General features: G+C 58.9%; 3 protein-coding genes across 4 annotated transcripts; all 3 read right to left on the bottom strand.

Annotated features, from left to right (window-relative positions):
- Positions 1-1282: 1282 nt before the first annotated feature.
- LOC138918918 (ral guanine nucleotide dissociation stimulator-like) lies at positions 1283-5311 on the bottom strand. The gene is made up of 6 exons (XM_070242493.1): positions 5097-5311; positions 4580-4690; positions 3450-3643; positions 2744-2803; positions 1851-2044; positions 1283-1586 (listed from the first exon to the last, which is right to left on the bottom strand). Exons 1-6 carry the CDS (start codon positions 5232-5234, stop codon positions 1423-1425), a joined length of 861 nt encoding a protein of 286 aa, XP_070098594.1. The 5' UTR covers positions 5235-5311; the 3' UTR covers positions 1283-1422.
- Positions 5312-7545: 2234 nt separating this feature from the next.
- On the bottom strand, positions 7546-11584 carry LOC138918919 (ral guanine nucleotide dissociation stimulator-like). Of its 2 annotated transcripts, XM_070242494.1 has the most exons (6): positions 11361-11584; positions 10844-10954; positions 9712-9905; positions 9006-9065; positions 8113-8306; positions 7546-7849 (listed from the first exon to the last, which is right to left on the bottom strand). In XM_070242494.1, exons 1-6 carry the CDS (start codon positions 11496-11498, stop codon positions 7686-7688), a joined length of 861 nt encoding a protein of 286 aa, XP_070098595.1. In that variant the 5' UTR covers positions 11499-11584; the 3' UTR covers positions 7546-7685. The 2 variants fall into 2 exon arrangements, with proteins under 2 accessions (XP_070098595.1, XP_070098596.1); XM_070242495.1 differs by lacking the exon at positions 9006-9065 and having other exon boundaries at positions 11361-11575.
- Positions 11585-20072: 8488 nt separating this feature from the next.
- Positions 20073-24101, bottom strand: LOC138918920 (ral guanine nucleotide dissociation stimulator-like). Its single transcript, XM_070242496.1, has 6 exons — positions 23888-24101; positions 23371-23481; positions 22239-22432; positions 21533-21592; positions 20640-20833; positions 20073-20376 (listed from the first exon to the last, which is right to left on the bottom strand). The coding sequence occupies exons 1-6, from the start codon at positions 24023-24025 to the stop codon at positions 20213-20215; spliced, it is 861 nt and encodes a 286-aa protein (XP_070098597.1). The 5' UTR covers positions 24026-24101; the 3' UTR covers positions 20073-20212.
- Between the last annotated feature and the right edge of the window lie 1332 nt (positions 24102-25433).

Below are 25433 nucleotides of genomic sequence, written 5' to 3' on the forward strand. Positions count from 1 at the left end.
CAAATGCCCGTGTACACTGCCGAATACTCCCCCTCACCCCCATGCCATCTCCAGATCTGTATGCACTTCCACCAACACAGCCTTCTCCAGAGGCCCCTGGGAATGCCTGTGTGCAGCCAGAGCCCCAGCCTTGAGGACGCAGAGCTGGCTTCCTCCCTGGCTCCGCCTTCTTCCTCATCTGGGATTCTGGGCAAGGCATTGAAGTTCTGGGGTCTTCTCCTTCTCCCGTCACTGGCCACCTGGGATCAGGACTTCCTGGTCTAGACCTCCTGCTGTAATCCCCTCCTCTTGAGTGTGGACTGACTGGAGCGATTCCACAGAGGACGGCAAAGCGATGCCGTGTCACTACTGAGATTTGGATGTGGTCAGTGGTCCCTGAGAACGCGCAAGGGGATAGGTGTGACTACTCACAGCCCACTGTGGGGCATCAGGTACCAGGAAGGAACAGCCCCAGGCTCCTTCCCGCACCACACCCTCACACACCCACACACCCACACCGCCCTCACACACAAACACACACACACTCACACACACACACACACGCCCCCGCACCGGAGCTCAATGAAGAGCTCTGAAAAGCTGGCCACCCCTTGTTCTGGGCAGTTGTTTCTTGGTAGAACGAGGGCATCGTTTCTTATGACTCATCTTTAAGTCATTCTTTTACCAAATTAACATTAATTATCTATCTCAAACGTTAAAACTTTGGGGAATAATTTTTACTCCACGATACGCTTCTTATAAACGCCAGTGTTTCATATGCGATGAGAATATTTTTGAAATTTGCACATTTTGAAAACGTTACCATGGCCCATCCAGGAAAGCGAAAGATTTGAAAGGGGTCTCCCTGGCCCCGACATTTCCCTCGCTGTTTCCAGCTCTGGTGTCACACCTCCAAGGGGTCCCCATCCCCAGGAAGTGAAAAGAGGGAATAGCGGGGCATCCTCTTTGAGACAGAATCTTTGATCTCCGGGGGATTTTTCTTCTTAATGAAAACCGCTATCTCAATTTCAAACATCCGGAGTCACTCACCTCAGACCAGACCCAGCCAGGCACAGGAGGCCACCTCTGGAAGGCTGGCACTTCCATGCAAACTCCGGAGGAGGGAAACGCACGGAGTCCGACAGAAGGAAACTCAGTGGCTACCAGGGACTTGCGGTGGGAGGAAGGGAGACTGACTGCTTCCCAGGGACAGGGCTTCTCTTGGACAAAAATGGGCGGGTACTAGATGCGGATGACGTTGGTGTGACGTTGTGAGTCTGCTTCACGCCACTTCAGCGAACAATTGAAAAGAACCCAAGAACTAAACTTTATTGAACTGACGAGATAAAATACAGGGAAAGGTTAAGTAAAGAAAAACCAAAAACAAAACTTTAAAACCCACGCCATGGCTAGGGGAAGGCGAGGATTCTCTGGGGCTGCAGCTCAGGAGCTGAGGGTAGTGGCTGGGATGCTGCCAGTGCTTGCTGAAGGTCTTGAGCCGGCTGTGGCTCGCAAGATGCCTGTGCGGCTCGGAGCTGGGCTGGGCCCGAGAGGGAGAGACGGTGCCGGATCTTCAGGGTCTTCCGCGTCTTTCGGTGGTGCTGCAGCTGGAGATGGAAGAAGAGAAAACGCCACCAACATGACTGCCCGCCCAAGTCATTCCAAAGAAAGGGACCCTCTGCCGCCAATCCAGCAGTCTCAGTCCAAGCACCACGCCCCCGAAAGTCTTCCCAGACTCGAGTCCCTGGCAAGAGTGATCTGAGCCCGCCCCTTGCTCCCAGCCGAACCCCAGCCTCTGGACACTCTGCTCCGGGGGGCGCAGCGCCATCCCCTCTGCACACGCCCACGTCACACACCCGAGTCCTCCTCACCCTCAGTCTTGGCATCAGTGTGCTCAGGCTGCTCCAGCCGGGAAAGAAGAACGCGGGCGCGGTGCTCCAGCTCCGAGCCGGGCATATTGAGACCGATGTAGGCCAAGAGCAGTTCCAGGCTGGGAACATCTGGGGGCTGGATAAAATCCTCAGGGTACCATCGGAGCCAGGCGCCCAGAATGAAGGAGATGGCCCTGAGGACGGACAGGTGGGCAGCAGAGTCAGAGAAGGGTCCTTTCCTTGCACGCTGGCCTCCCGGGCATCCCTGTGCGGGCCTGGGCTCCTGGGCCTCCCGCTCCTGGCTGTCCAGGGGCCAGTCCTACTTGGCGGCCACCTCCAATCTGGCAGTCTTGGCAGAGCTAGGCCAGGGCACCAAGGAGGGGCTAGGAAAACGCCTTTGGAAGGGGGAGCCCTGTGCCGTGGTGGCGTCACCTCTCCTAGGCCTCAGGGAAGCCTGACACACTGCTTGGAGCATCTCTCCGCCCACTGCCCACTGGAACGTCAGCTGCGTGAGGGCAGCGAGCGGTGCAGTCTCCTCTTTTCATTGCCCTCCCTGGCACACAGGAGGTGCTCCCAGAACATCTGACCAGTGAGGGAACAACGGACATTGTCTCCCGCCCATGCTTCCCAGGGCCCTCCTCTTGCCTCCAACTTTCCCTCCTGGGCCAAGTGCTGCCTGATTCACCAGGTGTCCCATGAGGGTCATGCTCCCCTGCCCCGTATCTCGACCAGGGAGGGGCTTATGTGGCCCCGGAGCACTCCCTGATCCCCCTGAGCAGGAGCTGAGCACCCGCTGGGCAGCTTCTAGCAGATGAGTGAGCGGGACGCTGCAGGCAACTGCCCTCCAAGTGTGGACGCTGGGCGCCCTCCTAGGGATTCCAAAGCCCACTCACTTTTTGAGTTGGTCTAGGGGTCCGCCGTCCTCATCGCCATAGGCAAGGACACAACCGTATCTAGAAGACACAGGAGGACGTCGCATGGACTGGACTGTGGATCAGGCCTGCGTGAGAAGCCTAGCGGCGCTGTCTCACTCCCAAGGAGAATGGAGCCCTGGAGGGCATGGCTGTCGCCTGCTCTGCGCCCGGGATTCTGGTCAGTGCCTAGAAAACTTTCTGCACCTAGTGGGGACCTCTGTGTGTGCGTGATGAAGGAAGGAGCTCCAACCGGCCCCTCACTCCTGCTTGAGTGGGTCGGGGGCCTCGGCTCAGCCCAGGGATCGCTGCTCTGGCTTCACCCAGGTCAGAGACCTAGAAGAGCTCTGCCATCTCCTTTTCCAAAGGGAAGACAACAACTCAGTGAAGGCCACGGGCACGCTGAGGGACGAGGCGGAGGCTTCGCCTTAGGCAAGAGGAATATCCTCAATGAGCACAACCACAGCCCCTCCGCTCCAGTCGACCCTCCCAGAGGGTTAGGCTTCTCGAGAAGCCTTTGCAGGCAGCACCTGCCTGAGTCCCTACAATCTCCCCTGGAGGCTGATCCTCTCTTCAGCCCGCCTTGCAAGGAGCAAACCGAGGCTCGGGGAGGTGCCGTGACATCCCCAGCCTCACAGCTAGTAGGTGGCTGAATGCCCACAGTGCTGCGGAGGGGCACGGCACGCACCTTTGAAACAGAAGCTCCAGCAGCTGTCGTGTGGTGGCAAAACCTCTATACGTGCACAGGAAGCTGTGGACGTAGGCGGTGTCGCCCTCCAGGAAGGCGGGCACCAGGTGCTCCACTCGCTTCTGCCGCCTTCCAGCCTGGACGGTCCACACCAGGCGGGACGCTTTGCTCTTCGCTGGGGATGGATTTTCAGCCTGGGGTCAGACAGAGGGGCCGCTTGCCATCAGAGGCCGCACCGCGGGCCCCAGGAGTGCCGGGGACTGGAGGTCGCACCGAATGCCCAAGCCCGCGGTGACTTGTGGCCGGAAGTGGGCATCATTGCCCAGGGCAGGGAAGAATTCTCGGGATTCCAAGTAGGATGTGAGGTGGAGAAGGATTAAACCTCTTGGTCTCCTAGGTCTTTGTGCTGGCAGAGGAGTGACAGCCCCTCCCTGGATGAAGAGCATCAACCCTGGGGTGGCTGACCAACTGCCCATTCGAGACAGGAGAACACAGAGGCTTTTCGTGGGCTGGGAGGGATGAGGACGGGAGGACAGGCAGGGTGATCAGGGCGGTGCTGTGGAAATGGCAACAGAAGGTGCGGGTTCAGTGAAGGGCTGAGTCACTGGGCTAATGGGTCTCCCTTCTGGAAAGTTGGGCAGCCTGCTGAGGCCCGACGCCCTGACCTCGAGGCCACGTGGACGTGTTCCTCTGGACAGCAAAGGCAGAGGACCAGAAAGAACCCTGTGAGCCCCATGTCCTGTTGGGCAAAAAGCATGCCTATCCATCAGGATGCTGCGTCCGACTGGGAGAAGGTGGGGAAGGATTGCCAGGCCACATGGACATGTGAGGATGGGAGTTCAAACAGGAAAATCTCTACAGAACGCAAAAGGACTCTTGAACGCCCGTGAGCTGATGGGCTAGAAATGTCTCTGCTCTGCTACACCTCTGTGGACAGGGCCGTCTCCTCTGGCCAAGACGGGGGCTGGGCCCGCAGGGCAAGGTCGGGGGAAGAGATGGGGATTCAGATTCCTTTGGGAGCAGGGCTCCAGGCAGGAGCCCCGGGGCTGTCTCAGGGCCTTCGAAGACCTGGGGTCCTCAGTGCTGTCTTGGGGCCCTGGGGCTTGGGTCTCCCCAGCACCTGCACTCACCCTGAGCCGGCCCTGGCCTCGCTTGGCAGCGTGGGGCACCTTCCCTTCCTGCAGGGTGGTGGAGTCGAGGGCGTCGTGGCTCAGCTGCTGGCCCGTCTCCTGAGTGACGCTCTGGAAAGACAGTGCCCGGCAGCCAGGCGGCAAGCCTCAGAGACCCGACTGGCTGTCTTTGCTGGCTCTCACACCTCTGTGACTCTCTCCACTCTGGACACACATACCCCGCCCCACGGTCCACACAGACCTCCACCGAGGAGGGAAACACACGGCAGCCTGAGGGCCTGGAATGAGGAGGCAGCTTAGGGGTCCCCTTTCAGTCCTGCCAGCCCTGTCCTGCCTTGGGAACGTGACGGGAAAAGCAGGTTATTGCCAGCCCACCAACCTTCTGCGGCCAAGGGCAGATCCTGCCCACACGTCCCTCTGGCCCCCACACTCACGAGGACGGGATGAGGGCTGCCCTGGGAGGGCTCGGGGAGCTGGTCTGGCCTCGATTGGGCTGCTCTAGGCTTCCTCATGTTACCTGAGAGGACCTCCTGCCAAAGGTCCAGCGGTGGGGGGCGTGGGAGCTGAGCCAGCGTCCACAACGTCTCCAAAGGTTCTCCCTGCGGGCTTTCTGGGAACCAGAGCCCCGGTCAGGCGGGAGAAAGCAGGAGAACATGTTTCTCTATCAAGAGTCTCCAGCCAAGTGAGCTGGCTTTGCGCACGTGGCTGCCTAGTTGCGGGGGTTCCAAGTCTGTTGGGGTCTGTTGTCAAGGAAGTGACCTCATTTCCTGCAGTGCCCTTACCTGAGTGCCCCCCTCAGATACCACCCATGCAAACAGTCCTCTGGCCATGGCCTTGCTCACCCCCCTTCTCCATGCGACGTCGTAGGCGTACCCAGGAACACCAACACACCCGTCTCACAGGCTCCCTAGAGGGTCTGGGTGCGGCCGAGGTCCCAGCTTTGAGACTCACGCAGAAACAAGTCCTCTTCCTTACCTCTTCTGGATCCTGCATAAGCCGTTGTGTCTCTCAGGGCCTGTCGGCCTCCTGTCTGCACACTGGGGAGGACCGGAGCGTGGACTTGCTAGACATGTCCTCTGGCGTGTGTCCTACCTTAGAGGACGATACCTCTCAAACTGCAGGCGGGTGTCACTTGCAGGCAATGCCTCCCACCTCGTGTTTCTTCCTCTTGCCACTTGCCCTGTGTCTGCTTCTCTTCGGATCCCACCCTAGAGTCCATCCTTGCATCCAAGGTCAATGTGTGTGTGTGTGTGTGTGTGTGTGTGTGTTTGTGTGTGTGTGCATGCGCGTGTGTGTGTGTGTTTGTGTGCGTCCGCGTGTTGTGTGCTCAGGTTGTGGAGGCCAAGAAGAAAACAGCTCCCACAAAAGGGAGGGATTGGCAAGAGCTTCTCAAGGTCTCATGGTTCCTAATTTCAGAAGCCAAGCCTCCGCGTGGGGTCCCAGTCTTGCCCTAGAAGGTCAGAACACACACTTACCCATTGGACTCACCCTGTCGAGGGCCATTCCCTACCCCTCTAGGGGCCTCAGTTTCCCAATGTTCCAGTGAGAGATTCAATTCAGGACTGCATAGGCCTGAGCTCAGCAGAAAAGTGGCCGCCACTGCCTCCACCGTGGGTGTGATGTGGGCAGGGCTACAATCCAGGGTGCCCCGGACCTGGGCTCCTCCTCAAACAAGAACTGACCAAATGCCCGTGTACACTGCCGAATACTCCCCCTCACCCCCATGCCATCTCCAGATCTGTATGCACTTCCACCAACACAGCCTTCTCCAGAGGCCCCTGGGAATGCCTGTGTGCAGCCAGAGCCCCAGCCTTGAGGACGCAGAGCTGGCTTCCTCCCTGGCTCCGCCTTCTTCCTCATCTGGGATTCTGGGCAAGGCATTGAAGTTCTGGGGTCTTCTCCTTCTCCCGTCACTGGCCACCTGGGATCAGGACTTCCTGGTCTAGACCTCCTGCTGTAATCCCCTCCTCTTGAGTGTGGACTGACTGGAGCGATTCCACAGAGGACGGCAAAGCGATGCCGTGTCACTACTGAGATTTGGATGTGGTCAGTGGTCCCTGAGAACGCGCAAGGGGATAGGTGTGACTACTCACAGCCCACTGTGGGGCATCAGGTACCAGGAAGGAACAGCCCCAGGCTCCTTCCCGCACCACACCCTCACACACCCACACACCCACACCGCCCTCACACACAAACACACACACACTCACACACACACACACACACGCCCCCGCACCAGAGCTCAATGAAGAGCTCTGAAAAGCTGGCCACCCCTTGTTCTGGGCAGTTGTTTCTTGGTAGAACGAGGGCATCGTTTCTTATGACTCATCTTTAAGTCATTCTTTTACCAAATTAACATTAATTATCTATCTCAAACGTTAAAACTTTGGGGAATATATTTTACTCCACGATACGCTTCTTATAAACGCCAGTGTTTCATATGCGATGAGAATATTTTTGAAATTTGCACATTTTGAAAACGTTACCAGGGCCCATCCAGGAAAGCGAAAGATTTGAAAGGGGTCTCCCTGGCCCCGACATTTCCCTCGCTGTTTCCAGCTCTGGTGTCACACCTCCAATGGGTCCCCATCCCCAGGAAGTGAAAAGAGGGAATAGCGGGGCATCCTCTTTGAGACAGAATCTTTGATCTGCGGGGGATTTTTCTTCTTAATGAAAACCGCTATCTCAATTTCAAACATCCGGAGTCACTCACCTCAGACCAGACCCAGCCAGGCACAGGAGGCCACCTCTGGAAGGCTGGCACTTCCATGCAAACTCCGGAGGAGGGAAACGCACGGAGTCCGACAGAAGGAAACTCAGTGGCTACCAGGGACTTGCGGTGGGAGGAAGGGAGACTGACTGCTTCCCAGGGACAGGGTTTCTCTTGGACAAAAATGGGCGGGCACTAGATGCGGATGACGTTGGTGTGACGTTGTGAGTCTGCTTCACGCCACTTCAGCGAACAATTGAAAAGAACCCAAGAACTAAACTTTATTGAACTGACGAGATAAAATACAGGGAAAGGTTAAGTAAAGAAAAACCAAAAACAAAACTTTAAAACCCACGCCATGGCTAGGGGAAGGCGAGGATTCTCTGGGGCTGCAGCTCAGGAGCTGAGGGTAGTGGCTGGGATGCTGCCAGTGCTTGCTGAAGGTCTTGAGCCGGCTGTGGCTCGCAAGATGCCTGTGCGGCTCGGAGCTGGGCTGGGCCCGAGAGGGAGAGACGGTGCCGGATCTTCAGGGTCTTCCGCGTCTTTCGGTGGAGCTGCAGCTGGAGATGGAAGAAGAGAAAACGCCACCAACATGACTGCCCGCCCAAGTCATTCCAAAGAAAGGGACCCTCTGCCGCCAATCCAGCAGTCTCAGTCCAAGCACCACGCCCCCGAAAGTCTTCCCAGACTCGACCCCTGGCAAGAGTGATCTGAGCCCGCCCCTTGCTCCCAGCCGAACCCCAGCCTCTGGACACTCTGCTCCGGGGGGCGCAGCGCCATCCCCTCTGCACACGCCCACGTCACACACCCGAGTCCTCCTCACCCTCAGTCTTGGCATCAGTGTGCTCAGGCTGCTCCAGCCGGGAAAGAAGAACGCGGGCGCGGTGCTCCAGCTCCGAGCCGGGCATATTGAGACCGATGTAGGCCAAGAGCAGTTCCAGGCTGGGAACATCTGGGGGCTGGATAAAATCCTCAGGGTACCATCGGAGCCAGGCGCCCAGAATGAAGGAGATGGCCCTGAGGACGGACAGGTGGGCAGCAGAGTCAGAGAAGGGTCCTTTCCTTGCACGCTGGCCTCCCGGGCATCCCTGTGCGGGCCTGGGCTCCTGGGCCTCCCGCTCCTGGCTGTCCAGGGGCCAGTCCTACTTGGCGGCCACCTCCAATCTGGCAGTCTTGGCAGAGCTAGGCCAGGGCACCAAGGAGGGGCTAGGAAAACGCCTTTGGAAGGGGGAGCCCTGTGCCGTGGTGGCGTCACCTCTCCTAGGCCTCAGGGAAGCCTGACACACTGCTTGGAGCATCTCTCCGCCCACTGCCCACTGGAACGTCAGCTGCGTGAGGGCAGCGAGCGGTGCAGTCTCCTCTTTTCATTGCCCTCCCTGGCACACAGGAGGTGCTCCCAGAACATCTGACCAGTGAGGGAACAACGGACATTGTCTCCCGCCCATGCTTCCCAGGGCCCTCCTCTTGCCTCCAACTTTCCCTCCTGGGCCAAGTGCTGCCTGATTCACCAGGTGTCCCATGAGGGTCATGCTCCCCTGCCCCGTATCTCGACCAGGGAGGGGCTTATGTGGCCCCGGAGCACTCCCTGATCCCCCTGAGCAGGAGCTGAGCACCCGCTGGGCAGCTTCTAGCAGATGAGTGAGCGGGACGCTGCAGGCAACTGCCCTCCAAGTGTGGACGCTGGGCGCCCTCCTAGGGATTCCAAAGCCCACTCACTTTTTGAGTTGGTCTAGGGGTCCGCCGTCCTCATCGCCATAGGCAAGGACACAACCGTATCTAGAAGACACAGGAGGACGTCGCATGGACTGGACTGTGGATCAGGCCTGCGTGAGAAGCCTAGCGGCGCTGTCTCACTCCCAAGGAGAATGGAGCCCTGGAGGGCATGGCTGTCGCCTGCTCTGCGCCCGGGATTCTGGTCAGTGCCTAGAAAACTTTCTGCACCTAGTGGGGACCTCTGTGTGTGCGTGATGAAGGAAGGAGCTCCAACCGGCCCCTCACTCCTGCTTGAGTGGGTCGGGGGCCTCGGCTCAGCCCAGGGATCGCTGCTCTGGCTTCACCCAGGTCAGAGACCTAGAAGAGCTCTGCCATCTCCTTTTCCAAAGGGAAGACAACAACTCAGTGAAGGCCACGGGCACGCTGAGGGACGAGGCGGAGGCTTCGCCTTAGGCAAGAGGAATATCCTCAATGAGCACAACCACAGCCCCTCCGCTCCAGTCGACCCTCCCAGAGGGTTAGGCTTCTCGAGAAGCCTTTGCAGGCAGCACCTGCCTGAGTCCCTACAATCTCCCCTGGAGGCTGATCCTCTCTTCAGCCCGCCTTGCAAGGAGCAAACCGAGGCTCGGGGAGGTGCCGTGACATCCCCAGCCTCACAGCTAGTAGGTGGCTGAATGCCCACAGTGCTGCGGAGGGGCACGGCACGCACCTTTGAAACAGAAGCTCCAGCAGCTGTCGTGTGGTGGCAAAACCTCTATACGTGCACAGGAAGCTGTGGACGTAGGCGGTGTCGCCCTCCAGGAAGGCGGGCACCAGGTGCTCCACTCGCTTCTGCCGCCTTCCAGCCTGGACGGTCCACACCAGGCGGGACGCTTTGCTCTTCGCTGGGGATGGATTTTCAGCCTGGGGTCAGACAGAGGGGCCGCTTGCCATCAGAGGCCGCACCGCGGGCCCCAGGAGTGCCGGGGACTGGAGGTCGCACCGAATGCCCAAGCCCGCGGTGACTTGTGGCCGGAAGTGGGCATCATTGCCCAGGGCAGGGAAGAATTCTCGGGATTCCAAGTAGGATGTGAGGTGGAGAAGGATTAAACCTCTTGGTCTCCTAGGTCTTTGTGCTGGCAGAGGAGTGACAGCCCCTCCCTGGATGAAGAGCATCAACCCTGGGGTGGCTGACCAACTGCCCATTCGAGACAGGAGAACACAGAGGCTTTTCGTGGGCTGGGAGGGATGAGGACGGGAGGACAGGCAGGGTGATCAGGGCGGTGCTGTGGAAATGGCAACAGAAGGTGCGGGTTCAGTGAAGGGCTGAGTCACTGGGCTAATGGGTCTCCCTTCTGGAAAGTTGGGCAGCCTGCTGAGGCCCGACGCCCTGACCTCGAGAGGCCACGTGGACGTGTTCCTCTGGACAGCAAAGGCAGAGGACCAGAAAGAACCCTGTGAGCCCCATGTCCTGTTGGGCAAAAAGCATGCCTATCCATCAGGATGCTGCGTCCGACTGGGAGAAGGTGGGGAAGGATTGCCAGGCCACATGGACATGTGAGGATGGGAGTTCAAACAGGAAAATCTCTACAGAACGCAAAAGGACTCTTGAACGCCCGTGAGCTGATGGGCTAGAAATGTCTCTGCTCTGCTACACCTCTGTGGACAGGGCCGTCTCCTCTGGCCAAGACGGGGGCTGGGCCCGCAGGGCAAGGTCGGGGGAAGAGATGGGGATTCAGATTCCTTTGGGAGCAGGGCTCCAGGCAGGAGCCCCGGGGCTGTCTCAGGGCCTTCGAAGACCTGGGGTCCTCAGTGCTGTCTTGGGGCCCTGGGGCTTGGGTCTCCCCAGCACCTGCACTCACCCTGAGCCGGCCCTGGCCTCGCTTGGCAGCGTGGGGCACCTTCCCTTCCTGCAGGGTGGTGGAGTCGAGGGCGTCGTGGCTCAGCTGCTGGCCCATCTCCTGAGTGACGCTCTGGAAAGACAGTGCCCGGCAGCCAGGCGGCAAGCCTCAGAGACCCGACTGGCTGTCTTTGCTGGCTCTCACACCTCTGTGACTCTCTCCACTCTGGACACACATACCCCGCCCCACGGTCCACACAGACCTCCACCGAGGAGGGAAACACACGGCAGCCTGAGGGCCTGGAATGAGGAGGCAGCTTAGGGGTCCCCTTTCAGTCCTGCCAGCCCTGTCCTGCCTTGGGAACGTGACGGGAAAAGCAGGTTATTGCCAGCCCACCAACCTTCTGCGGCCAAGGGCAGATCCTGCCCACACGTCCCTCTGGCCCCCACACTCACGAGGACGGGATGAGGGCTGCCCTGGGAGGGCTCGGGGAGCTGGTCTGGCCTCGATTGGGCTGCTCTAGGCTTCCTCATGTTACCTGAGAGGACCTCCTGCCAAAGGTCCAGCGGTGGGGGGCGTGGGAGCTGAGCCAGCGTCCACAACGTCTCCAAAGGTTCTCCCTCCGGGCTTTCTGGGAACCAGAGCCCTGGTCAGGCGGGAGAAAGCAGGAGAACATGTTTCTCTATCAAGAGTCTCCAGCCAAGTGAGCTGGCTTTGCGCACGTGGCTGCCTAGTTGCGGGGGTTCCAAGTCTGTTGGGGTCTGTTGTCAAGGAAGTGACCTCATTTCCTGCAGTGCCCTTACCTGAGTGCCCCCCTCAGATACCACCCATGCAAACAGTCCTCTGGCCATGGCCTTGCTCACCCCCCTTCTCCATGCGACGTCGTAGGCGTACCCAGGAACACCAACACACCCGTCTCACAGGCTCCCTAGAGGGTCTGGGTGCGGCCGAGGTCCCAGCTTTGAGACTCACGCAGAAACAAGTCCTCTTCCTTACCTCTTCTGGATCCTGCATAAGCCGTTGTGTCTCTCAGGGCCTGTCGGCCTCCTGTCTGCACACTGGGGAGGACCGGAGCGTGGACTTGCTAGACATGTCCTCTGGCGTGTGTCCTACCTTAGAGGACGATACCTCTCAAACTGCAGGCGGGTGTCACTTGCAGGCAATGCCTCCCACCTCGTGTTTCTTCCTCTTGCCACTTGCCCTGTGTCTGCTTCTCTTCGGATCCCACCCTAGAGTCCATCCTTGCATCCAAGGTCAATGTGTGTGTGTGTGTGTGTGTGTGTTTGTGTGTGTGTGCATGCGCGTGTGTGTGTGTGTTTGTGTGCGTCCGCGTGTTGTGTGCTCAGGTTGTGGAGGCCAAGAAGAAAACAGCTCCCACAAAAGGGAGGGATTGGCAAGAGCTTCTCAAGGTCTCATGGTTCCTAATTTCAGAAGCCAAGCCTCCGCGTGGGGTCCCAGTCTTGCCCTAGAAGGTCAGAACACACACTTACCCATTGGACTCACCCTGTCGAGGGCCATTCCCTACCCCTCTAGGGGCCTCAGTTTCCCAATGTTCCAGTGAGAGATTCAATTCAGGACTGCATAGGCCTGAGCTCAGCAGAAAAGTGGCCGCCACTGCCTCCACCGTGGGTGTGATGTGGGCAGGGCTACAATCCAGGGTGCCCCGGACCTGGGCTCCTCCTCAAACAAGAACTGACCAAATGCCCGTGTACACTGCCGAATACTCCCCCTCACCCCCATGCCATCTCCAGATCTGTATGCACTTCCACCAACACAGCCTTCTCCAGAGGCCCCTGGGAATGCCTGTGTGCAGCCAGAGCCCCAGCCTTGAGGACGCAGAGCTGGCTTCCTCCCTGGCTCCGCCTTCTTCCTCATCTGGGATTCTGGGCAAGGCATTGAAGTTCTGGGGTCTTCTCCTTCTCCCGTCACTGGCCACCTGGGATCAGGACTTCCTGGTCTAGACCTCCTGCTGTAATCCCCTCCTCTTGAGTGTGGACTGACTGGAGCGATTCCACAGAGGACGGCAAAGCGATGCCGTGTCACTACTGAGATTTGGATGTGGTCAGTGGTCCCTGAGAACGCGCAAGGGGATAGGTGTGACTACTCACAGCCCACTGTGGGGCATCAGGTACCAGGAAGGAACAGCCCCAGGCTCCTTCCCGCACCACACCCTCACACACCCACACACCCACACCGCCCTCACACACACACACACACACACACACACTCACACACACACACACACACGCCCCCGCACCGGAGCTCAATGAAGAGCTCTGAAAAGCTGGCCACCCCTTGTTCTGGGCAGTTGTTTCTTGGTAGAACGAGGGCATCGTTTCTTATGACTCATCTTTAAGTCATTCTTTTACCAAATTAACATTAATTATCTATCTCAAACGTTAAAACTTTGGGGAATATATTTTACTCCACGATACGCTTCTTATAAACGCCAGTGTTTCATATGCGATGAGAATATTTTTGAAATTTGCACATTTTGAAAACGTTACCATGGCCCATCCAGGAAAGCGAAAGATTTGAAAGGGGTCTCCCTGGCCCCGACATTTCCCTCGCTGTTTCCAGCTCTGGTGTCACACCTCCAAGGGGTCCCCATCCCCAGGAAGTGAAAAGAGGGAATAGCGGGGCATCCTCTTTGAGACAGAATCTTTGATCTGCGGGGGATTTTTCTTCTTAATGAAAACCGCTATCTCAATTTCAAACATCCGGAGTCACTCACCTCAGACCAGACCCAGCCAGGCACAGGAGGCCACCTCTGGAAGGCTGGCACTTCCATGCAAACTCCGGAGGAGGGAAACGCACGGAGTCCGACAGAAGGAAACTCAGTGGCTACCAGGGACTTGCGGTGGGAGGAAGGGAGACTGACTGCTTCCCAGGGACAGGGCTTCTCTTGGACAAAAATGGGCGGGTACTAGATGCGGATGACGTTGGTGTGACGTTGTGAGTCTGCTTCACGCCACTTCAGCGAACAATTGAAAAGAACCCAAGAACTAAACTTTATTGAACTGACGAGATAAAATACAGGGAAAGGTTAAGTAAAGAAAAACCAAAAACAAAACTTTAAAACCCACGCCATGGCTAGGGGAAGGCGAGGATTCTCTGGGGCTGCAGCTCAGGAGCTGAGGGTAGTGGCTGGGATGCTGCCAGTGCTTGCTGAAGGTCTTGAGCCGGCTGTGGCTCGCAAGACGCCTGTGCGGCTCGGAGCTGGGCTGGGCCCGAGAGGGAGAGACGGTGCCGGATCTTCAGGGTCTTCCGCGTCTTTCGGTGGAGCTGCAGCTGGAGATGGAAGAAGAGAAAACGCCACCAACATGACTGCCCGCCCAAGTCATTCCAAAGAAAGGGACCCTCTGCCGCCAATCCAGCAGTCTCAGTCCAAGCACCACGCCCCCGAAAGTCTTCCCAGACTCGAGTCCCTGGCAAGAGTGATCTGAGCCCGCCCCTTGCTCCCAGCCGAACCCCAGCCTCTGGACACTCTGCTCCGGGGGGCGCAGCGCCATCCCCTCTGCACACGCCCACGTCACACACCCGAGTCCTCCTCACCCTCAGTCTTGGCATCAGTGTGCTCAGGCTGCTCCAGCCGGGAAAGAAGAACGCGGGCGCGGTGCTCCAGCTCCGAGCCGGGCATATTGAGACCGATGTAGGCCAAGAGCAGTTCCAGGCTGGGAACATCTGGGGGCTGGATAAAATCCTCAGGGTACCATCGGAGCCAGGCGCCCAGAATGAAGGAGATGGCCCTGAGGACGGACAGGTGGGCAGCAGAGTCAGAGAAGGGTCCTTTCCTTGCACGCTGGCCTCCCGGGCATCCCTGTGCGGGCCTGGGCTCCTGGGCCTCCCGCTCCTGGCTGTCCAGGGGCCAGTCCTACTTGGCGGCCACCTCCAATCTGGCAGTCTTGGCAGAGCTAGGCCAGGGCACCAAGGAGGGGCTAGGAAAACGCCTTTGGAAGGGGGAGCCCTGTGCCGTGGTGGCGTCACCTCTCCTAGGCCTCAGGGAAGCCTGACACACTGCTTGGAGCATCTCTCCGCCCACTGCCCACTGGAACGTCAGCTGCGTGAGGGCAGCGAGCGGTGCAGTCTCCTCTTTTCATTGCCCTCCCTGGCACACAGGAGGTGCTCCCAGAACATCTGACCAGTGAGGGAACAACGGACATTGTCTCCCGCCCATGCTTCCCAGGGCCCTCCTCTTGCCTCCAACTTTCCCTCCTGGGCCAAGTGCTGCCTGATTCACCAGGTGTCCCATGAGGGTCATGCTCCCCTGCCCCGTATCTCGACCAGGGAGGGGCTTATGTGGCCCCGGAGCACTCCCTGATCCCCCTGAGCAGGAGCTGAGCACCCGCTGGGCAGCTTCTAGCAGATGAGTGAGCGGGACGCTGCAGGCAACTGCCCTCCAAGTGTGGACGCTGGGCGCCCTCCTAGGGATTCCAAAGCCCACTCACTTTTTGAGTTGGTCTAGGGGTCCGCCGTCCTCATCGCCATAGGCAAGGACACAACCGTATCTAGAAGACACAGGAGGACGTCGCATGGACTGGACTGTGGATCAGGCCTGCGTGAGAAGCCTAGCGGCGCTGTCTCACTCCCAAGGAGAATGGAGCCCTGGAGGGCATGGCTGTCGCCTGCTCTGCGCCCGGGATTCTGGTCAGTGCCTAGAAAACTTTCTGCACCTAGTGGGGACCTCTGTGTGTGCGTGATGAAGGAAGGAGCTCCAACCGGCCCCTCACTCCTGCTTGAGTGGGTCGGGGGCCTCGGCTCAGCCCAGGGATCGCTGCTCTGGCTTCACCCAGGTCAGAGACCTAGAAGAGCTCTGCCATCTCCTTTTCCAAAGGGAAGACAACAACTCAGTGAAGGCCACGGGCACGCTGAGGGACGAGGCGGAGGCTTCGCCTTAGGCAAGAGGAATATCCTCAATGAGCACAACCACAGCCCCTCCGCTCCAGTCGACCCTCCCAGAGGGTTAGGCTTCTCGAGAAGCCTTTGCAGGCAGCACCTGCCTGAGTCCCTACAATCTCCCCTGGAGGCTGATCCTCTCTTCAGCCCGCCTTGCAAGGAGCAAACCGAGGCTCGGGGAGGTGCCGTGACATCCCCAGCCTCACAGCTAGTAGGTGGCTGAATGCCCACAGTGCTGCGGAGGGGCACGGCACGCACCTTTGAAACAGAAGCTCCAGCAGCTGTCGTGTGGTGGCAAAACCTCTATACGTGCACAGGAAGCTGTGGACGTAGGCGGTGTCGCCCTCCAGGAAGGCGGGCACCAGGTGCTCCACTCGCTTCTGCCGCCTTCCAGCCTGGACGGTCCACACCAGGCGGGACGCTTTGCTCTTCGCTGGGGATGGATTTTCAGCCTGGGGTCAGACAGAGGGGCCGCTTGCCATCAGAGGCCGCACCGCGGGCCCCAGGAGTGCCGGGGACTGGAGGTCGCACCGAATGCCCAAGCCCGCGGTGACTTGTGGCCGGAAGTGGGCATCATTGCCCAGGGCAGGGAAGAATTCTCGGGATTCCAAGTAGGATGTGAGGTGGAGAAGGATTAAACCTCTTGGTCTCCTAGGTCTTTGTGCTGGCAGAGGAGTGACAGCCCCTCCCTGGATGAAGAGCATCAACCCTGGGGTGGCTGACCAACTGCCCATTCGAGACAGGAGAACACAGAGGCTTTTCGTGGGCTGGGAGGGATGAGGACGGGAGGACAGGCAGGGTGATCAGGGCGGTGCTGTGGAAATGGCAACAGAAGGTGCGGGTTCAGTGAAGGGCTGAGTCACTGGGCTAATGGGTCTCCCTTCTGGAAAGTTGGGCAGCCTGCTGAGGCCCGACGCCCTGACCTCGAGAGGCCACGTGGACGTGTTCCTCTGGACAGCAAAGGCAGAGGACCAGAAAGAACCCTGTGAGCCCCATGTCCTGTTGGGCAAAAAGCATGCCTATCCATCAGGATGCTGCGTCCGACTGGGAGAAGGTGGGGAAGGATTGCCAGGCCACATGGACATGTGAGGATGGGAGTTCAAACAGGAAAATCTCTACAGAACGCAAAAGGACTCTTGAACGCCCGTGAGCTGATGGGCTAGAAATGTCTCTGCTCTGCTACACCTCTGTGGACAGGGCCGTCTCCTCTGGCCAAGACGGGGGCTGGGCCCGCAGGGCAAGGTCGGGGGAAGAGATGGGGATTCAGATTCCTTTGGGAGCAGGGCTCCAGGCAGGAGCCCCGGGGCTGTCTCAGGGCCTTCGAAGACCTGGGGTCCTCAGTGCTGTCTTGGGGCCCTGGGGCTTGGGTCTCCCCAGCACCTGCACTCACCCTGAGCCGGCCCTGGCCTCGCTTGGCAGCGTGGGGCACCTTCCCTTCCTGCAGGGTGGTGGAGTCGAGGGCGTCGTGGCTCAGCTGCTGGCCCATCTCCTGAGTGACGCTCTGGAAAGACAGTGCCCGGCAGCCAGGCGGCAAGCCTCAGAGACCCGACTGGCTGTCTTTGCTGGCTCTCACACCTCTGTGACTCTCTCCACTCTGGACACACATACCCCGCCCCACGGTCCACACAGACCTCCACCGAGGAGGGAAACACACGGCAGCCTGAGGGCCTGGAATGAGGAGGCAGCTTAGGGGTCCCCTTTCAGTCCTGCCAGCCCTGTCCTGCCTTGGGAACGTGACGGGAAAAGCAGGTTATTGCCAGCCCACCAACCTTCTGCGGCCAAGGGCAGATCCTGCCCACACGTCCCTCTGGCCCCCACACTCACGAGGACGGGATGAGGGCTGCCCTGGGAGGGCTCGGGGAGCTGGTCTGGCCTCGATTGGGCTGCTCTAGGCTTCCTCATGTTACCTGAGAGGACCTCCTGCCAAAGGTCCAGCGGTGGGGGGCGTGGGAGCTGAGCCAGCGTCCACAACGTCTCCAAAGGTTCTCCCTCCGGGCTTTCTGGGAACCAGAGCCCCGGTCAGGCGGGAGAAAGCAGGAGAACATGTTTCTCTATCAAGAGTCTCCAGCCAAGTGAGCTGGCTTTGCGCACGTGGCTGCCTAGTTGCGGGGGTTCCAAGTCTGTTGGGGTCTGTTGTCAAGGAAGTGACCTCATTTCCTGCAGTGCCCTTACCTGAGTGCCCCCCTCAGATACCACCCATGCAAACAGTCCTCTGGCCATGGCCTTGCTCACCCCCCTTCTCCATGCGACGTCGTAGGCGTACCCAGGAACACCAACACACCCGTCTCACAGGCTCCCTAGAGGGTCTGGGTGCGGCCGAGGTCCCAGCTTTGAGACTCACGCAGAAACAAGTCCTCTTCCTTACCTCTTCTGGATCCTGCATAAGCCGTTGTGTCTCTCAGGGCCTGTCGGCCTCCTGTCTGCACACTGGGGAGGACCGGAGCGTGGACTTGCTAGACATGTCCTCTGGCGTGTGTCCTACCTTAGAGGACGATACCTCTCAAACTGCAGGCGGGTGTCACTTGCAGGCAATGCCTCCCACCTCGTGTTTCTTCCTCTTGCCACTTGCCCTGTGTCTGCTTCTCTTCGGATCCCACCCTAGAGTCCATCCTTGCATCCAAGGTCAATGTGTGTGTGTGTGTGTGTGTGTGTGTGTTTGTGTGTGTGTGCATGCGCGTGTGTGTGTGTGTTTGTGTGCGTCCGCGTGTTGTGTGCTCAGGTTGTGGAGGCCAAGAAGAAAACAGCTCCCACAAAAGGGAGGGATTGGCAAGAGCTTCTCAAGGTCTCATGGTTCCTAATTTCAGAAGCCAAGCCTCCGCGTGGGGTCCCAGTCTTGCCCTAGAAGGTCAGAACACACACTTACCCATTGGACTCACCCTGTCGAGGGCCATTCCCTACCCCTCTAGGGGCCTCAGTTTCCCAATGTTCCAGTGAGAGATTCAATTCAGGACTGCATAGGCCTGAGCTCAGCAGAAAAGTGGCCGCCACTGCCTCCACCGTGGGTGTGATGTGGGCAGGGCTACAATCCAGGGTGCCCCGGACCTGGGCTCCTCCTCAAACAAGAACTGACCAAATGCCCGTGTACACTGCCGAATACTCCCCCTCACCCCCATGCCATCTCCAGATCTGTATGCACTTCCACCAACACAGCCTTCTCCAGAGGCCCCTGGGAATGCCTGTGTGCAGCCAGAGCCCCAGCCTTGAGGACGCAGAGCTGGCTTCCTCCCTGGCTCCGCCTTCTTCCTCATCTGGGATTCTGGGCAAGGCATTGAAGTTCTGGGGTCTTCTCCTTCTCCCGTCACTGGCCACCTGGGATCAGGACTTCCTGGTCTAGACCTCCTGCTGTAATCCCCTCCTCTTGAGTGTGGACTGACTGGAGCGATTCCACAGAGGACGGCAAAGCGATGCCGTGTCACTACTGAGATTTGGATGTGGTCAGTGGTCCCTGAGAACGCGCAAGGGGATAGGTGTGACTACTCACAGCCCACTGTGGGGCATCAGGTACCAGGAAGGAACAGCCCCAGGCTCCTTCCCGCACCACACCCTCACACACCCACACACCCACACCGCCCTCACACACAAACACACACACACTCACACACACACACACACACGCCCCCGCACCAGAGCTCAATGAAGAGCTCTGAAAAGCTGGCCACCCCTTGTTCTGGGCAGTTGTTTCTTGGTAGAACGAGGGCATCGTTTCTTATGACTCATCTTTAAGTCATTCTTTTACCAAATTAACATTAATTATCTATCTCAAACGTTAAAACTTTGGGGAATATATTTTACTCCACGATACGCTTCTTATAAACGCCAGTGTTTCATATGCGATGAGAATATTTTTGAAATTTGCACATTTTGAAAACGTTACCAGGGCCCATCCAGGAAAGCGAAAGATTTGAAAGGGGTCTCCCTGGCCCCGACATTTCCCTCGCTGTTTCCAGCTCTGGTGTCACACCTCCAATGGGTCCCCATCCCCAGGAAGTGAAAAGAGGGAATAGCGGGGCATCCTCTTTGAGACAGAATCTTTGATCTGCGGGGGATTTTTCTTCTTAATGAAAACCGCTATCTCAATTTCAAACATCCGGAGTCACTCACCTCAGACCAGACCCAGCCAGGCACAGGAGGCCACCTCTGGAAGGCTGGCACTTCCATGCAAACTCCGGAGGAGGGAAACGCACGGAGTCCGACAGAAGGAAACTCAGTGGCTACCAGGGACTTGCGGTGGGAGGAAGGGAGACTGACTGCTTCCCAGGGACAGGGTTTCTCTTGGACAAAAATGGGCGGGCACTAGATGCGGATGACGTTGGTGTGACGTTGTGAGTCTGCTTCACGCCACTTCAGCGAACAATTGAAAAGAACCCAAGAACTAAACTTTATTGAACTGACGAGATAAAATACAGGGAAAGGTTAAGTAAAGAAAAACCAAAAACAAAACTTTAAAACCCACGCCATGGCTAGGGGAAGGCGAGGATTCTCTGGGGCTGCAGCTCAGGAGCTGAGGGTAGTGGCTGGGATGCTGCCAGTGCTTGCTGAAGGTCTTGAGCCGGCTGTGGCTCGCAAGATGCCTGTGCGGCTCGGAGCTGGGCTGGGCCCGAGAGGGAGAGACGGTGCCGGATCTTCAGGGTCTTCCGCGTCTTTCGGTGGAGCTGCAGCTGGAGATGGAAGAAGAGAAAACGCCACCAACATGACTGCCCGCCCAAGTCATTCCAAAGAAAGGGACCCTCTGCCGCCAATCCAGCAGTCTCAGTCCAAGCACCACGCCCCCGAAAGTCTTCCCAGACTCGACCCCTGGCAAGAGTGATCTGAGCCCGCCCCTTGCTCCCAGCCGAACCCCAGCCTCTGGACACTCTGCTCCGGGGGGCGCAGCGCCATCCCCTCTGCACACGCCCACGTCACACACCCGAGTCCTCCTCACCCTCAGTCTTGGCATCAGTGTGCTCAGGCTGCTCCAGCCGGGAAAGAAGAACGCGGGCGCGGTGCTCCAGCTCCGAGCCGGGCATATTGAGACCGATGTAGGCCAAGAGCAGTTCCAGGCTGGGAACATCTGGGGGCTGGATAAAATCCTCAGGGTACCATCGGAGCCAGGCGCCCAGAATGAAGGAGATGGCCCTGAGGACGGACAGGTGGGCAGCAGAGTCAGAGAAGGGTCCTTTCCTTGCACGCTGGCCTCCCGGGCATCCCTGTGCGGGCCTGGGCTCCTGGGCCTCCCGCTCCTGGCTGTCCAGGGGCCAGTCCTACTTGGCGGCCACCTCCAATCTGGCAGTCTTGGCAGAGCTAGGCCAGGGCACCAAGGAGGGGCTAGGAAAACGCCTTTGGAAGGGGGAGCCCTGTGCCGTGGTGGCGTCACCTCTCCTAGGCCTCAGGGAAGCCTGACACACTGCTTGGAGCATCTCTCCGCCCACTGCCCACTGGAACGTCAGCTGCGTGAGGGCAGCGAGCGGTGCAGTCTCCTCTTTTCATTGCCCTCCCTGGCACACAGGAGGTGCTCCCAGAACATCTGACCAGTGAGGGAACAACGGACATTGTCTCCCGCCCATGCTTCCCAGGGCCCTCCTCTTGCCTCCAACTTTCCCTCCTGGGCCAAGTGCTGCCTGATTCACCAGGTGTCCCATGAGGGTCATGCTCCCCTGCCCCGTATCTCGACCAGGGAGGGGCTTATGTGGCCCCGGAGCACTCCCTGATCCCCCTGAGCAGGAGCTGAGCACCCGCTGGGCAGCTTCTAGCAGATGAGTGAGCGGGACGCTGCAGGCAACTGCCCTCCAAGTGTGGACGCTGGGCGCCCTCCTAGGGATTCCAAAGCCCACTCACTTTTTGAGTTGGTCTAGGGGTCCGCCGTCCTCATCGCCATAGGCAAGGACACAACCGTATCTAGAAGACACAGGAGGACGTCGCATGGACTGGACTGTGGATCAGGCCTGCGTGAGAAGCCTAGCGGCGCTGTCTCACTCCCAAGGAGAATGGAGCCCTGGAGGGCATGGCTGTCGCCTGCTCTGCGCCCGGGATTCTGGTCAGTGCCTAGAAAACTTTCTGCACCTAGTGGGGACCTCTGTGTGTGCGTGATGAAGGAAGGAGCTCCAACCGGCCCCTCACTCCTGCTTGAGTGGGTCGGGGGCCTCGGCTCAGCCCAGGGATCGCTGCTCTGGCTTCACCCAGGTCAGAGACCTAGAAGAGCTCTGCCATCTCCTTTTCCAAAGGGAAGACAACAACTCAGTGAAGGCCACGGGCACGCTGAGGGACGAGGCGGAGGCTTCGCCTTAGGCAAGAGGAATATCCTCAATGAGCACAACCACAGCCCCTCCGCTCCAGTCGACCCTCCCAGAGGGTTAGGCTTCTCGAGAAGCCTTTGCAGGCAGCACCTGCCTGAGTCCCTACAATCTCCCCTGGAGGCTGATCCTCTCTTCAGCCCGCCTTGCAAGGAGCAAACCGAGGCTCGGGGAGGTGCCGTGACATCCCCAGCCTCACAGCTAGTAGGTGGCTGAATGCCCACAGTGCTGCGGAGGGGCACGGCACGCACCTTTGAAACAGAAGCTCCAGCAGCTGTCGTGTGGTGGCAAAACCTCTATACGTGCACAGGAAGCTGTGGACGTAGGCGGTGTCGCCCTCCAGGAAGGCGGGCACCAGGTGCTCCACTCGCTTCTGCCGCCTTCCAGCCTGGACGGTCCACACCAGGCGGGACGCTTTGCTCTTCGCTGGGGATGGATTTTCAGCCTGGGGTCAGACAGAGGGGCCGCTTGCCATCAGAGGCCGCACCGCGGGCCCCAGGAGTGCCGGGGACTGGAGGTCGCACCGAATGCCCAAGCCCGCGGTGACTTGTGGCCGGAAGTGGGCATCATTGCCCAGGGCAGGGAAGAATTCTCGGGATTCCAAGTAGGATGTGAGGTGGAGAAGGATTAAACCTCTTGGTCTCCTAGGTCTTTGTGCTGGCAGAGGAGTGACAGCCCCTCCCTGGATGAAGAGCATCAACCCTGGGGTGGCTGACCAACTGCCCATTCGAGACAGGAGAACACAGAGGCTTTTCGTGGGCTGGGAGGGATGAGGACGGGAGGACAGGCAGGGTGATCAGGGCGGTGCTGTGGAAATGGCAACAGAAGGTGCGGGTTCAGTGAAGGGCTGAGTCACTGGGCTAATGGGTCTCCCTTCTGGAAAGTTGGGCAGCCTGCTGAGGCCCGACGCCCTGACCTCGAGAGGCCACGTGGACGTGTTCCTCTGGACAGCAAAGGCAGAGGACCAGAAAGAACCCTGTGAGCCCCATGTCCTGTTGGGCAAAAAGCATGCCTATCCATCAGGATGCTGCGTCCGACTGGGAGAAGGTGGGGAAGGATTGCCAGGCCACATGGACATGTGAGGATGGGAGTTCAAACAGGAAAATCTCTACAGAACGCAAAAGGACTCTTGAACGCCCGTGAGCTGATGGGCTAGAAATGTCTCTGCTCTGCTACACCTCTGTGGACAGGGCCGTCTCCTCTGGCCAAGACGGGGGCTGGGCCCGCAGGGCAAGGTCGGGGGAAGAGATGGGGATTCAGATTCCTTTGGGAGCAGGGCTCCAGGCAGGAGCCCCGGGGCTGTCTCAGGGCCTTCGAAGACCTGGGGTCCTCAGTGCTGTCTTGGGGCCCTGGGGCTTGGGTCTCCCCAGCACCTGCACTCACCCTGAGCCGGCCCTGGCCTCGCTTGGCAGCGTGGGGCACCTTCCCTTCCTGCAGGGTGGTGGAGTCGAGGGCGTCGTGGCTCAGCTGCTGGCCCATCTCCTGAGTGACGCTCTGGAAAGACAGTGCCCGGCAGCCAGGCGGCAAGCCTCAGAGACCCGACTGGCTGTCTTTGCTGGCTCTCACACCTCTGTGACTCTCTCCACTCTGGACACACATACCCCGCCCCACGGTCCACACAGACCTCCACCGAGGAGGGAAACACACGGCAGCCTGAGGGCCTGGAATGAGGAGGCAGCTTAGGGGTCCCCTTTCAGTCCTGCCAGCCCTGTCCTGCCTTGGGAACGTGACGGGAAAAGCAGGTTATTGCCAGCCCACCAACCTTCTGCGGCCAAGGGCAGATCCTGCCCACACGTCCCTCTGGCCCCCACACTCACGAGGACGGGATGAGGGCTGCCCTGGGAGGGCTCGGGGAGCTGGTCTGGCCTCGATTGGGCTGCTCTAGGCTTCCTCATGTTACCTGAGAGGACCTCCTGCCAAAGGTCCAGCGGTGGGGGGCGTGGGAGCTGAGCCAGCGTCCACAACGTCTCCAAAGGTTCTCCCTCCGGGCTTTCTGGGAACCAGAGCCCCGGTCAGGCGGGAGAAAGCAGGAGAACATGTTTCTCTATCAAGAGTCTCCAGCCAAGTGAGCTGGCTTTGCGCACGTGGCTGCCTAGTTGCGGGGGTTCCAAGTCTGTTGGGGTCTGTTGTCAAGGAAGTGACCTCATTTCCTGCAGTGCCCTTACCTGAGTGCCCCCCTCAGATACCACCCATGCAAACAGTCCTCTGGCCATGGCCTTGCTCACCCCCCTTCTCCATGCGACGTCGTAGGCGTACCCAGGAACACCAACACACCCGTCTCACAGGCTCCCTAGAGGGTCTGGGTGCGGCCGAGGTCCCAGCTTTGAGACTCACGCAGAAACAAGTCCTCTTCCTTACCTCTTCTGGATCCTGCATAAGCCGTTGTGTCTCTCAGGGCCTGTCGGCCTCCTGTCTGCACACTGGGGAGGACCGGAGCGTGGACTTGCTAGACATGTCCTCTGGCGTGTGTCCTACCTTAGAGGACGATACCTCTCAAACTGCAGGCGGGTGTCACTTGCAGGCAATGCCTCCCACCTCGTGTTTCTTCCTCTTGCCACTTGCCCTGTGTCTGCTTCTCTTCGGATCCCACCCTAGAGTCCATCCTTGCATCCAAGGTCAATGTGTGTGTGTGTGTGTGTGTGTGTTTGTGTGTGTGTGCATGCGCGTGTGTGTGTGTGTTTGTGTGCGTCCGCGTGTTGTGTGCTCAGGTTGTGGAGGCCAAGAAGAAAACAGCTCCCACAAAAGGGAGGGATTGGCAAGAGCTTCTCAAGGTCTCATGGTTCCTAATTTCAGAAGCCAAGCCTCCGCGTGGGGTCCCAGTCTTGCCCTAGAAGGTCAGAACACACACTTACCCATTGGACTCACCCTGTCGAGGGCCATTCCCTACCCCTCTAGGGGCCTCAGTTTCCCAATGTTCCAGTGAGAGATTCAATTCAGGACTGCATAGGCCTGAGCTCAGCAGAAAAGTGGCCGCCACTGCCTCCACCGTGGGTGTGATGTGGGCAGGGCTACAATCCAGGGTGCCCCGGACCTGGGCTCCTCCTCAAACAAGAACTGACCAAATGCCCGTGTACACTGCCGAATACTCCCCCTCACCCCCATGCCATCTCCAGATCTGTATGCACTTCCACCAACACAGCCTTCTCCAGAGGCCCCTGGGAATGCCTGTGTGCAGCCAGAGCCCCAGCCTTGAGGACGCAGAGCTGGCTTCCTCCCTGGCTCCGCCTTCTTCCTCATCTGGGATTCTGGGCAAGGCATTGAAGTTCTGGGGTCTTCTCCTTCTCCCGTCACTGGCCACCTGGGATCAGGACTTCCTGGTCTAGACCTCCTGCTGTAATCCCCTCCTCTTGAGTGTGGACTGACTGGAGCGATTCCACAGAGGACGGCAAAGCGATGCCGTGTCACTACTGAGATTTGGATGTGGTCAGTGGTCCCTGAGAACGCGC

Source organism: Equus caballus, chromosome 19 (assembly GCF_041296265.1).
Source record: "Equus caballus isolate H_3958 breed thoroughbred chromosome 19, TB-T2T, whole genome shotgun sequence".
NCBI classification, from domain to species: domain Eukaryota; kingdom Metazoa; phylum Chordata; class Mammalia; order Perissodactyla; family Equidae; genus Equus; species Equus caballus.

Bases quoted from the DNA above. Each gene is read 5' to 3' on its own strand.
- LOC138918918 (XM_070242493.1), bottom strand. From the start codon at position 5,234: ATGTTCTCCTGCTTTCTCCCGCCTGACCGGGGCTCTGGTTCCCAGAAA. The intron at 4,691-5,096 runs GTAACATGAGGA...CTGTCTTTCCAG, and splicing joins TTGGCAGGAGGTCCTCTCAG to AGCGTCACTCAGGAGACGGG. The intron at 2,045-2,743 runs GTGAGTGGGCTT...GTCCGTCCTCAG, and splicing joins CCCCTAGACCAACTCAAAAA to GGCCATCTCCTTCATTCTGG.
- LOC138918919 (XM_070242494.1), bottom strand. From the start codon at position 11,498: ATGTTCTCCTGCTTTCTCCCGCCTGACCAGGGCTCTGGTTCCCAGAAA. The intron at 9,066-9,711 runs GTGCGTGCCGTG...TGTGTCTTCTAG, and splicing joins CTGGAGCTTCTGTTTCAAAG to ATACGGTTGTGTCCTTGCCT. The intron at 8,307-9,005 runs GTGAGTGGGCTT...GTCCGTCCTCAG, and splicing joins CCCCTAGACCAACTCAAAAA to GGCCATCTCCTTCATTCTGG.
- LOC138918920 (XM_070242496.1), bottom strand. From the start codon at position 24,025: ATGTTCTCCTGCTTTCTCCCGCCTGACCGGGGCTCTGGTTCCCAGAAA. The intron at 22,433-23,370 runs GTGAGTGCAGGT...GTCTGACCCCAG, and splicing joins GAGGCCAGGGCCGGCTCAGG to GCTGAAAATCCATCCCCAGC. The intron at 20,834-21,532 runs GTGAGTGGGCTT...GTCCGTCCTCAG, and splicing joins CCCCTAGACCAACTCAAAAA to GGCCATCTCCTTCATTCTGG.